Raw genomic sequence first — 13,141 nt, 5'->3', positions numbered from 1 at the left:
TGCAACCCCATGGAGTGTAACCCGCCATGCTCCTCTCTCCATGGATTTTTCAGGCAAGAATACTGGAGAGGGTTGCCACTACCTTCTCCAGGGATCTTCCTGACTCAAGGATCGAAGCCTCGTCACCTGCTTGGCAGCCAGATTCTTTACCCCTGAGCCACCTGGGAAGCCCAATCAAGGATGACCTAAGCTCAAATTCCAGGTCCATAACCTACCAGCTGGGTGACCTTGGACAAATGATTTAAAGCTCTCTACTGTCCAGTTTCCCCATCTGTAAAATGGGTAAAATTAACACCCTTATAAGAATGTTGGAAGGGATAAGAGACACAATGACAGTAAGATGCTTGGCTGAGGTGCCAAGGATCCATAATCACAGATGACTGATATCAGCATATCAGGATGCTCTGGTGAAGAGCTGCTGGGTGGATCCATGTGCTAATTGTTCCCAGGTAACATGGGGATATTTTACCAGGGCCTCTTGCAGACAGTGCCCTAAGTGAAGGGAGTAACAAATGAGGGTGATGTCAACCAGTTGACAGATATTTTAAAGACCTAATTACCTGCCCATCACTGTGCTAACTGGTGTAGGAGAGCCAAAAGAAGGCCAGGACCTGACTTGGCTGCTGCCCTTACAGAGCCCAAAGTCTCTCTGGGAAGAAACCGGGCTCGCCTGAGCCGATAAGAAACAAAAGCACAAAATCCTGCTCTTGCAGACAGACCCTGGGAGGTGGTGACAAGTGCAGAGTCACTGGAAGCGGGAGATCTGGGAGTATAGGTGCGGGAGCCACGAACCTGCTTGTGGGTGGCGTGAGCCGGGCTCTGTCAAAGGTCCCTGAGTCACCTGACCCAAGGGGGAGAACACACCCACCCTGAGGGGTCCAGGCGTGCCCAGGGACACCTGCAGGTCCCACCACCCGCCAGCCTAAGGAAATAGAAAGAAAAGGGCATCTGGGCTGTCTCCATGCAGTGGTTGTTCTGTGAGGCACCAGGCAAGGGGCTAAACAGGATGCAGGCTGAAGGAAGGTGCTTCCCGCCTACTGTGTGCTTCCTGGGGGCAGATTCTGAGTCTTCCCCATTTCCCTCTCCAGCATGCAGCTCAGGCTCAAGCTCAAGCCCAAAGAAGGTGTTCAATTAGCGTGTGGAACTAAACAATCCAGGAAAAGGGACCAGCCCCCGCCCCATCCCCACCCCCTGCCAAATGCTAGAATCCAAGGCAGAATTTGATTAAGTGCAGAAAGACGCAGGGGAAATACTATTTGAAGGAAGGAGTGATGGCATCCAGGCAGGCAAGGGCCCTGCTGGTCTGAGAGCTCCACTGGGGAGGAAGTGGCGTCTGCAGTCCCCGCTGTATTCCCAGCACCCAGGACACAGTGGGTGCTCCTGAGGGGGATCTGACACCGTTCCTGGAGGGTGGGCAGGACCAGGGCTGGTTGTGTCCACCTCCTTTTTAACCAGGTAGCATCCTGAGGGCAGGCTCCACCATGTATTCATTGTTGCATCCTTGAAGCATTTCCCCACAATGATAAAGTACTCGATGATCTGATTTGAAGAGCGATGATCTGATTTGAAGAGCATAGAGACAACAGTATGTGAAAAGCCAAGGGAAGAGCATTTCAAAGAGGCAGCCCCAGGAGACTGGAGAGGAGATGGGGGGAGAAACTGCATTGGCTTTGGTCACCAGGGAGTCCTAGGCCACCTTTGCAAGAGCAGTTGAGAGACACTGAATTGTGAGATTAAAGAAGGAGGTGGTAAGAAGGAAGGTGGAAGAATAAACCTATTCCTTCCAGAGTTTAGTGGCAAAGGGAATCTCTAGAGTGAGCAGCAGAATCACGGGAGGTGTTTTGCTTGGGTGGTTTGCTGTGGGCGTTTTTACCTGCAGGAGGTCAGGACATGTTGTTGCTGTGTGAGGGGTGGTGGGGGAGAAGGACTGAGAAGTTTGGGGGATGGAATCAGGGACAGGCAGAGGAGAATCAAAAGGGCTGCTGGGGCACCAGTGAGGTCAGCAAACACTTCTCTGCTGTGGACTCATCAGCAGGATTGTGACATTCTCTGACATTTCCTAGAGAGCCAGAGGTGGCCAGAGGGGGTGGACAGAGTGAAGAGAGGCTATTTCCCAAGGTTGAGAACTGGCAAGGCAGGGATGGCAGAGAATCAAGGGGTGAGAGGCTCCAGAGGGCTAGAGAGTGCATGTTGAGTGGCTGTGAGCTATTGAGTTGTGTGCAGGGGTGCTGGGTGGGAGCAGAGGGAAATGGTTGGCGGGGGGTGGGGAGGGGGGAGCAGGCAGTGGACACAGAGGAGAACCTAGCCGGAAAGGGCATTTTCCCCTAAATAGTTCCTTACTATGACATCAGTGCTGAGTCTTTCTTTGGGGTTTGGCCCTGTGGACCATGGGGCAGGCAGCTCCTGACAAACCACAGCTCATCAGGATTTTCTGTGAATGGGTTTATCATGGGTTCTCCATCCACAGATGCTTCAGGAGAGGTGATGAGTTTTCACTGGTTATCTTCATTAGTTAGTGTCACTGGTTATCTCATGTTCCACCTCTTAAGTATGATATTATAGCCAGAGGGGGGAACAGTGGAAACAGTGACAGACTTTATTTTTGGGGGGCTCCAAAATCACTGCAGATGGTGACTGCAGCCATGAAATTAAAAGACACTTGCTCCTTGGAAGAAAAGTTATGACCAACCTAGACAGCGTATTAAAAAGCGGAGATATTACTTTGCCAACAAAGGTCCATCTAGTCAAAGCTATGGTTTTTCCAGTAATCATGTATGGATGTGAGAGTCGGACTATAAAGAAAGCTGAGCGCAGAAGAATCGATGGCTTTTGAACTGTGGTGTTGGAGAAGACTCTTGAGGGTCCCTTGGACTGCAAGGAGATCCAATCAGTCCATCCTAAAGGAAATCAGTCCTGAATATTCATTGGAAAGACTGATGCTGAAGCTGAAACTCCAATATTTTGGCCACTTGATGTGAAGAACTGACTCACTGGAAAAGACCCTGATGCTGGGAAAGATTGAAGGCAGGAGGAGAAGGGGAAGACAGAGGATGAGATGACTGGATGGCATCACCGACTCAATGGACATGAATTTGAGTAGACTCCAGGAGCTGGTGATGGACAGGGAGGCCTGGTGTGCTGCAGTCCATGAGGTTGCAAAAAGTCGGACGTGACTAAGCGACTGAACTGATCTGACAGCCAGAGGCCCAGGGAGGCCAAGGTCAATTTAAGAACCTGAAACACAGAGCCCTGCAGTCCCCACGGTTGGGGCAGCTGCGGGGGCGGGGGAGGGCACTACCGCTAGACCTCCTTTTGTCCCCAGAAAGGCTAGGGAGGGTGGGAGGGAAGGAGAGAAGGCCCTCTTCCCTGTTGCTCCCCACCACCCCCACCCCACCAACAGCGCATGAAGAAGAACTCTCACCCCCATGTTGAGATGCCTACCAGATGGAGAACTGTGAGTTGGGTGAGGCAACGTTCGGGGTGGTGGGGGGTGGCGGGTATAGTCGACTCTGCTGGGAGGCGGTAGGGGGGCAGTCATGCTTTGCCAGCTTCCTGCTTTTGCAAAGACTGACCCATATCTAGGACTTCTGTCCCCCCTTGGTGTGTGGGGAGATTCATTCAAGCACTCGCTCTCACACAAACACATATTCTTCACCCACTTGCCACAGCGGAGAGGGCCAAGGGAGGCCCTTGTTCCTCTTAACCTAGAGGGCAAGGGCGATGATCCAGGCCTGGTTGAGCACTCTGACGGGTGGCTCCCTCTCAGCTCCCCCTTATTCTCTGGAGCCACAACTGTCCCTGCCTTTGTCCCTTCAAGTCTTGAGCTCCCTGACTCAGCCTGTTTCCCCAGTTTCCCAGCAGTGGACAAAGCCCTCATCAGTGGGGTGGGGGTGGGGTTGGGGGCAGTGAGGGAGTCACTGTGAGCTTTAGAACCAGAGCTGCAGCCCTCTCCCCAGCCTTCAGTGTCTCTCAGCCTTCCTAGTTCAGAGGCCACCTCTAGGCTCCTCCCCACCTGGCCCTCATCTCCACAAGGCCAGGCCGATGGGGTGGACGTGAAGGAGGACCCTCCTCCCAGCTGGACAAAGTCTGACACCTGGTGGCCAAGGTGAGGAATGGCCAGAAGGGCCCCTTTTCAAAGTTCCCTAGGACTTCTTTAGAGCCGGGAAGGCCAAGGTGAAATAGGTGATGGGAGGGAGGTTTGCATGGGGTGGTGGGGACAGGGCAGAAGAGACATCCAGCGGCAGAAACCCAGACCCAGGGGAACTTCTGCCTTCCCCCAGGCTCCTGAAGCCCATGAGGCCAGAGAAGCTGGAGCAGGAGGAAGGAGGATGTCTGAGGGGATCAGTAGGGACCAGGAGGAGCTGCCTGAAAGAATTCTGGCCCCACAGGGTGGGAAACGGGGCTCAGGGGTGTGAGTCTATTGCCCAGAATCTCCAGCTTAGGGTGGGTGGCAAGGCCTGAGAACCTGAGGAATGGGGGTGTTGGGGAGGGAAGGAGAGCGGCTGCACCCCACCGTCTGCTGGGCCCCAGGCAGCTGCTCCCCTTTCTCTACCTGCCCCCTCTTCTGAGCTCTGACAGGCCCTTCCCGCAGGCCCCACTGTGGGGGGGGGGTAGGGAAGGGGCTCTTAGGGTGCATGCGCAGTGCTGAGGCCCCCCCATCCTGCCGCATTGTCTGAGCTAAGCCAGGCCTAATCCCCCTTCCCCTCGGAGCAGTCAATGGCAGGCCTCAGCCCTCAGGAAGGTGCTGGGATCCTATTCCAGGTCTTTTCTCTCATTTTCTCTTGGGTTCCCCCAAGATTTTGGACTTGGCCTTGAGGCAAGGGCCTTGAGCGTTCTGAGGTCATTCCTGCTAGTCTCATCACCAGCCAGCCTCTGGGGATCAGGGCTGACAAGGAACCTACACCTGGGTCTCAGGAAATTCCCTGAAAGAGAGAGAGTTCAGCCCCCAAGCTAGACCTCTGGCTTGGCCTTCCAGCCTGAAGCCTGAACCACGACAGGCCCCAGGACAGCGGTTTTGGGGCTAGGCCAGGAGGTTGCCTGAGTAGGGATAGAGGTTCCAGGAAGGAAGAGCAAAAGAGGCAGACAGGGTTGGGGAGCAAAGAAGGAAACCACCTGAGGATGGGCAGGCGGACGTCTGGCCTAGTTGCCAGCACAGCTTAGGAATCCAGATGCCAAGTTGGGCAAGGATGCCAACTGGACAGGGATGGCCCCAAAACCCCTGACTGCCAACTCCTTCAGGCCCTGGGGCTTGAGCCCACTGCTATGTGACTAGGAGAGGGGGCCATGCTGCCTGTGGAGAGTTTGCTCAACTCCAGGCCAGAAAGCCCATCTTAGGGTGCCTGCACTTGAACTGATAACCTGGACTAGGAGAAGCCAAAGGCCAAGGGAGACATCTTCCAGGCTGAGTAGGGCAGGCTAGCAGGGCCTGGACCAGGCAGGGCTGGGGGCAGCTGGCAGGGATTGCCCAGAGACGGCCCATGGAGCCAGCCAGGGTGCCAGAGGGGAGAGGGACTAGCTCAGGCAGCAGTAGGAGCCACTGTGGCCGCCCAGCCGCATACCCCATTTCACGCTCCCTGGGCGGTGGCAGGGCCCCACGGCTATCAGCTTTCAGGGGTGGGAGGGACCAGGAATGAGGAGGGGTCTGCCCCACCCATGGCTCCCTACTCCCTCAGGGCTTTGTGGGCTCAGAAGCTGGGTGCCACACACCTCTGGACACGCCCTCTGGGGAGGGGTGGTCAGACCCACAGAGCCTGAGCACCATTCCTCCCTGGAGTACTCCCTGCCTGACTGGACCCCACACCAAAGCCCTTCCCACGCCTGGTGGAGAGGGCCTCCCTGTCTTCCTCCCCATCACAGCAAGGCCCCTGTCTCCCTCCGTGTGGGCCCCACTTAGTCCAGGAGGCAGATGGGGGGATTAGACCTGGCCCAGCCCAAACAATAAAGCAGGGAAGGGCCCTCCAGCTCCGTGCAGTGCACCCAGGAGCTCCCACTCCTCCACTCCGCTCTCCTCCAGGAAGGGATGGGGAGAGCCAGGCGGGAGGAGGCCCCTGCAGACACAGCCTGTTCCTGCTCCTCCGCCTCCTCTTTGGTGGTCTGTTCTGCAGAGCATTCTCCTCCCTTGTGCCACACTCCTCCTGAGACAGGGCACCCAGACCCGACCCCACCCCACAGGGCACCCACCCTCCCTTGTGCCCCGGGAGGAAGAACCGGACGGGATCTGTAGAGGGCGATTAGCACTGGGCCAGGCCCTGCACTGATTCCCAGACTCCCACTGGCCAGCACTTTTGCCTGCTGCCAGGAAGTTGGTAAGGAGGAGGCGGGTACAGGGGTGAGTCAGCGATGACAGGAGCCCAAGGGACAAAGGTCATGGGTGGAGAATTGAGAGACACTGTTTACAGCAGCCCACCTCCTCCAGGAGGACTCCAGTGCTAAGCCAGCCTCACAGTACAACGCATTTCTGGCCCTGTCGTCCTCTTCTCGTTTGTTAGGAATTTGATCCTTGCACTGCCATTTGTGTGTCTGCTTGCCTATTGGCCTGTGAGCTCCTGGGGGACACTGAGGGACAATGGTTTCACCAGGGCCCCACCGTGCCTGTGACTTCCTACTTCCTACTTCCTGTTATTTTATTTTGGCTGCACTGGGATGCTTGTGGGATCTTAATTCCCAGAACAGGGATCGAATCTGTTCACCCTGCAGTGTAAGTGCCGAGTCCTAATCACTGGACTGCCAAGGAAGTCCTCAGTACTTCCTACTTTCAAGAACCATTTCTGTCTATTTTAGTTGAGAGAATATGTGGGAAAGTGCTCAGGACAGAACTTGGCACACTGTGTAAGTGTTAGGTTTATTGTCGGTATTTTCTGCTCATACTCTCACATTGGGACAAATTTTACTGACGAAGGACTAGGGGTCCAACACACTCTGGCCTCCTGCACCGTGTGGAATCTTCCTGAACAGAGGGCAGGCAGGGCCAGGCTGTGGGACCCTGGGACAGTTGAAGAGGCAAGCACTCGCCTGGACTAAGAGTGGGCAGTATTTCTGGGCTCAGACTGTGAGAAAGGAGCTTTCAGAACCCCTGGGCTTCTCCAGCCAGCCAGGTCTCCTGGGGCAGTTGGGGGCGGGGTGGGAGCAGGGAAGGGGTCTGGATTAGCCCAAACTCTCTCCGGACCTCCAGACCTGCCCCCACAACGCTCTTGGGGCCAAGGGGCGGGAGTGGAAGTCTCCGGCTGGGCTCTGGGGAGTTATAGACCGGCCACGGGGATTAGTGAGGCTGAAAAGAACATTTGCCTAGGAAGGGAAAACGGGAAGTGAGAGAAAACGCTCTGTAAGTCCCCCGAGACCCACTGCAGACCAGTGTGGGGTGGCCGGAGGAGGTGGTGCCGTCTGGGGCATCTTGACAGGTCCCCCACTTAGCCTCCCCCCCTCCCCCAGAGCACAGCTGCATCAACTGCCCCGCCCCTGCCTGCACCGCCTGCCATTGGCTGGGACCAGGCCCCGCCCCGCAGAGGCGGCCTCTCATTGGCTTAGGTCTGCTGTTTGCATGCTTGCGGGGGTGGGGGAGACACGTCATTCCCTGGAACCCTCCGACTTCCTTGCTGTTTGTCTGGGTCGTCCGTCTGCCCATCGCTGGCCCCAGGCTCGCTCTCTGGCCCCAGCCCTCTCTCGCTCTCTCTCAGCAGCTGTCTCTCGTGCCCGCTGGCCTGCCTCTCCTTCCCGGCAGTGGCCTCCTCCTCTGCCTGCCTGGGTGGCCGCCATGGGCCGGAAACGGCTCATCACTGACTCCTACCCTGTAGTGAAGAGGAGGGAGGGCTCCGCTGGGCACAGCAAGGGGGAGCTGGCACCAGATCTAGGTCTCTGAGATGTGGGAGGGCGGGAGGAGTGGACGTGAGGGACATGAAAGGACGTAGGCAGTGGAAGGGGAAGTGGAGTATGTCCTCTACTTCCGACACCCAGCCTACTTCCGACACCAGTGGACAGCAGAGGCAGAAGGGTGGTGAGAGCTGGGGAACAGTGGGTCAGCTGTGAGCCAAGGGGCAGGGCACAGGCCTGGGCAGGCCTGAGGAACAGCATATCATTGCAGGGGAAGAGCCCCTACCCCTGAGCGTGGATGAAGAGGAGCTGGAGCTGCTGAGGCAGTTTGACCTGGCCTGGCAGTACGGGCCCTGCACAGGTGAGAGCCCCTCAGGCCCGAGAGCACATCCAGGGGCCAGTCCTGCCACCCACATGTCTCCCAAGCAACCCCAGCCCCTGCCTGACCCTCTGGGCACCGTCTCCTGAGACGGTGGGGTGTGCAGGTCCTAACACACCCCTCCAAACATACTCTCTAGCCTGGACTTTCCCCTGCCCCCCTCGAGGCCTCACTGTCTTCTTTCCACTCCTACAGGGATCACACGGTTGCAGCGCTGGCATCGGGCAGAGCAGATGGGCTTGAAGCCTCCCCCAGAAGTGCATCAGGTGCTGCAGAGCCACCCCGGGGATCCCCGCTTCCAGTGCAGGTCAGAGACAAGCCGGGGAGAGCTCTGGGGGGTGGGGCAGGGACTTCAGGTACCACCGGCCTGCTGGCCCCGGATGGGGGCTGTCCTGACCTGCGGGAGAAGTAGGGTAGACTTGGGGATCAGCCCTGGGCAGGCAAGAAGGTTCTACAAGGTGCTGGGCTCAGGAGGCAGAAGCTTGCCTTGCGTAATTCTTATCTCTGAGCTAACGGTGGAGGAAGAGTACACCTGGGGCCCAAGGGACTATTTCGTGCTCAAAGGTTGGCCAAGGGCTTTAGGCCGTGGCCAAGAGCTGGGGCTGGTGAGAGCAAGTGGAGAGACTTCACTGACTCGGGTTTCCCTCCATCCCGACCCTCCTGCACAGCCTCTGGCATTTCTACCCGCTCTGACGCGCCGCCAAAGACCTCCTGCCTGCTACTTGAGAACCGGACACAAGTGAGAGCCAGTTGCTGCCCCACGGTTCAGCTCTGCTGTGGAGAACATTTGGCAGGAAAGAGGCTCACAGGGAAGGAAAGAGGCTGAATCTGGAGGTCTAACCAGCCGGGTTCCAGGGCCCCCTCTGAGAATCGACACAGCGGAAGCCAGGTGCCCCCTACAGGCAGAGTGGTCTCTGAGGAAGAGGGCTTGGCCATGACACTTCTGAAGCCTGCCACACCCCTGACCTGGAGCCTGTGGTCCCTGGCATGATGTGGCAAATCAGGCGCAGCTTTGGGCAGAACCAGACTCCGGCAGAAGGCAGATGACCTCAGAGGCCAAGGTGCACCCGCTCCTCAGGCTGGGAACTCAAGGGCAGAATGGCTGAGCTCACAGGGCAAGGGGTTCACTAGTGCTTATCAATAAAGAACTCTGAGCCTGGAAACCTGACCAGTCTCTTTTTGTGGCCCTGCCTGGGCTGTTGATAGGCGGCTGAGAACCAGAACCGTGCCCTCCTACAAGCTGTTTGTGTCTCTTCCACTCCTAACCCTAGACCGGAGAGGAAGGAGAGACACCTTCAAAAAAAAACAACGGTCAGTCCCCACAAGCGCTGGGCAACCTCTGGCGCCCCCTGGTGGTGCACAGGAAAACGACTCTAGCCACCTTCACCGACCAGCCAGGAAAAAACCACTGAACCCATCACTTAGCCTGCCCAGTGCCCAACTCACAAAAATGGGTCCTTTGTCAGAGCAGGACCCATGAGCCCACTTATAAGGTCCAGACAGACATCACATTCCCAGAAAGCACCTCCACTTGCCACTGGGGGCCACCTGGCTCCAAAGCAGGGTTGTGGGAGAGTTTCAACTCACAGGACCTGCTCAGAGATGGCCATAATCTGAGAAGCTTCAGTAGGGAACTGACAGGTCCTGGAGATGGAGGAGAACTGGCTGTATCGACAAACAACGCTTAGGGGACCCTGGGACATGGAGAATGGAATCAGTACTTATGATACCTCAGCTCTCTGTCCTGCGGCAGCTGGAGACAGAACTATTAATTCCCTGGAAGCAGGCCCAGAGGGCAGCAAAGTAGTCTTTTTATTGAGCGCTGACCATGCCTCAAGTACTTTGAATGTATTATCTCTAAGTTTCCAAAAACATCTTCACAGTAGGTTTTACGTAGAAGGACACTGAAGCCTAGACTGTTGTACAGAGTTGCCCAGAAGCACCAGCGGGTACGTGGTGGTGCAGTCGAGGGGCCATGTGCACTAGGCTCTTCCCGTCTCCCCCTGCCCCGCCTGGCTGGGGAGCACCTGCTGCGTGCCGGACTCAGAGGCCCTCTGGGGATATCAGTGGGAGGAGGACAAAAACAAGCACATAAGTATTATGTCAGGCAGTGGTCAGTGCTGGGCAAATGAAGGCGAGAGGACAAAGAGTGCCACGCACCTAGAGAGGCTGTGAGGGGAGACTCTGGCAGAAGAGACAGGAAGCACCCTCCCCAGGCAGGCGTGCTCCCAGAGGACGCGAGGGGAGGGTGAGGGGAAATGGGGACAGAGGGGTAACCAGGTTGGTCCCAGGGCTCCTTGCAGACCAGGGTGAGGAATCTGGATTTTATTCTGAGTAAGAGAAGAAGTTGTCAATGGGTTTTAAGCCAACAAATGACAAACTGATGGCTGTTGGTAGAAAACACAGTGGGGGGCTGGGGGCAGAAGAGGCAACACAAGCACTCAGGAGGCTGGGAGTTGGGCCTCGTGAGAGGTGATGGTGATGCGTCACCATGAGGTGATGGGTAGGACATGGAGGTAGGAAGTGGCCAGATTCCTTCTGTATTTTGAAGGAAGAACTGACAGGACTTGCTGATGGGTTGGCTGTGGGGTTTAAGCAAGAGAGGAGCCAAGGATAACTCCAAAGGGTTTGGCTTGAACAACTGGAAGAACAGAGTTCCCATTACTAAGATGGGAAAGATTGCGGGAAGGGGAGGGTGGGGCAGGGAATTAAGAGTTCAGATTTGAGGTCTGTGACACATCCAAGCTGGGGAGTCGGCAGTGGTGGATACGTAAGTCTGGAATTCCAGGAAGACCTCTCGATTTGAGATAGAAATTTGGGCATCCTTTAGGTGGCAATGAAAGCCATGTGTGGGCATGAGATTACCTGAGTGAGTACAGACAGAGGCAAGGGCCTGAGCAAGGAGACTAAGGAGGGGCAAGACTGGAGGAAGTCGGGAGAGAGGAGGGCCTGGGAGGCCTGGGCAGAGGGTGTTTCAAGGTCTCAGATGCCTCTGACAGGCTGGTAAAATAACCTGAGACGTGCACGCTGGACTTGGCCACATGGAGGTCACTGGAGACAAGCAGCTCCCCTGGACTGGTGGGTATAGGACTGGGCCTAGAGTGGGAGCAGAGGGAGGGGCGGTGGAAGTGGAGACAAGGAGCAGGCCAGGCCTTTCAGGGACCTTTTATCGTGACGGGAGCAGAGAAGTGAGTGGCACCTAGCGAGGATGTGGGGTCAAGGAACGGTGCTTATTATTGGTTGTCCTGTTCCATCTTTTGTGTTAGGGTGACGGCACAGCATAAAGGCCCGGTGCAGGGACAGACCCAGTGGGGTGGGGCACTGCAGGCCGGGGGACAGAGGAGGCAGTGTGATGAGTGGGGTCTCTGTGGAGTGAGGAGGGCCAGGACCAGTGCACAGGGAAGAGTGTGGCCTTAGATCAGAGCATCCAGTGACGGGAAGGGAGGCAGAGGGGGTGGGCCAGCTGCAGGGAAGAGGACATGGCTGGGGCAGGGGACATTCAAGAATCAGATGTTTGCTGACAGCCTGGTACGCTGGGAGGGAGCAGATGTTTACCGAGCACTGACCCGTGCCATCTGCTGCGCTTCACGTCACCTAGCTGACTGCTCAGAACAATCTCGTTAGGTATCAGCCACTTCCACAGATGAGGAAACCGAGGCTGAGAGGAAAAGTGCCCTGCTTCATCAGTGAGCACCAGGGCCCAACTCCCACTCAGGCCTGCCTTCCCTCTCTGGGACCCCGCACCTGCATTCGCACCCACACCTGCGCTCCAGGTGTTCAGGATGGCATCGAAAAGACCTACCCATGTGGAAAGTGAAAAACAACATACTATGAGTGCCACCCGGGGGCAGGTAGGAAGGTATAGACAGGGTTCTCAGGAAGGACTGAGCACGGCGTGTCACGGGGACCCTCATTGCAGGGCCCTGTGCCCAGGCCTGCCACATCTCGCTGCATGACCCCTGCTCAACCTTATCACACGTGGCCCCTCAACTCATCAGGCCACTGCTTCTCAGACCTTTCCACTGCAGAATGAGCGCACACTCGCCCCTGGGACCACTCTGAATATTCTTAGCAGTTGTGTGTTTTATCTTTGGCAAATTTTGTATTCTATTCCACGGTATGTCTGAAGTAGTTGCTGTAACATAAAAACGGCTGAACCTGGGGCATCTCTGGTGGTCCAGCGGTTAAGACTCCCAGCTTCCACTGCAGGGGACGGTTCAATCCTGGTTGGGGAATGAAAATCCCCCATCATGCATCGCACAGCCAAAAACAAAACAAAAACGGCTGAACTTACTTATCAAGTAAAATGAACCCCAGGAAGACACATTCATGTGTGGCCTGTGGCTGGTTTCAAATACCACGACACACCCACTACCACAAGCCGAGGCTGAGCAGCACGGCAAACGCACCGAGCGAGTGTGTATTGGGAGGAAATGGGAGGTCAGTGGCCCTTGACGGGAGAGTAAGAGTCAGCAGACAGAGGAAAGCATTCTAGACTGAGGGAGTGGGCTAAGCAAAGGCCGTGAGGAGGGGTGGGTGTGTGCACCCAGGGGAAACGCGTGGGGACTGCAGCACGTGCTCTGTGAAAATCAGCATGGCCCAAAACTAGCGTTTCGGTGCTTGCTACGGACCCAGCACTGTCCTAAGCAACCTTTGTCCTCACAGCAATCCTAGAAATGATTATAAACATTTTATAAGGCAGTCTAAAGAGGACACTCAGGCACAGAAAGGTTAAGTGCTTGCCCAGGATCACACGGCACATATGAGGGACAGGATTTGATCCCAGAGTCCCGCTGCACAGCCTGCATTCATATCACGTGGGATGACACTGGTGAGGGATGACACAGGGGCTTGACCCCGGGGTCTTTGCAGTGTGGACTCCTCGATGGTGATGGCAGTGCCTAAGGGTTCTGAGCAGAAAGGGACGGGATAAAAGTAATCATTCTGGAGAATCTG

The 13,141-nt window shown here is 56.2% G+C and overlaps 2 protein-coding genes across 4 annotated transcripts in view; one reads left to right on the top strand and one right to left on the bottom strand.

Annotated features, from left to right (window-relative positions):
• The window catches only part of RAD9A (RAD9 checkpoint clamp component A), a 57,579-nt gene that overhangs the window by 29,209 nt on the left and 15,229 nt on the right, over window positions 1-13,141 (bottom strand). The window lies entirely within an intron of this gene.
• Window positions 7,554-9,348, top strand: POLD4 (DNA polymerase delta 4, accessory subunit). Its single transcript, XM_019954881.2, has 4 exons — window positions 7,554-7,847; window positions 8,078-8,167; window positions 8,381-8,492; window positions 8,854-9,348. Exons 1-4 carry the CDS (start codon window positions 7,751-7,753, stop codon window positions 8,876-8,878), a joined length of 324 nt encoding a protein of 107 aa, XP_019810440.1. The 5' UTR covers window positions 7,554-7,750; the 3' UTR covers window positions 8,879-9,348.

This window comes from Bos indicus, chromosome 29, assembly GCF_029378745.1.
Source record: "Bos indicus isolate NIAB-ARS_2022 breed Sahiwal x Tharparkar chromosome 29, NIAB-ARS_B.indTharparkar_mat_pri_1.0, whole genome shotgun sequence".
Classification (NCBI taxonomy): domain Eukaryota; kingdom Metazoa; phylum Chordata; class Mammalia; order Artiodactyla; family Bovidae; genus Bos; species Bos indicus.
Note: the sequence above shows the minus strand (reverse complement) of the source record. Positions and strands in the feature narration are given on the sequence as shown.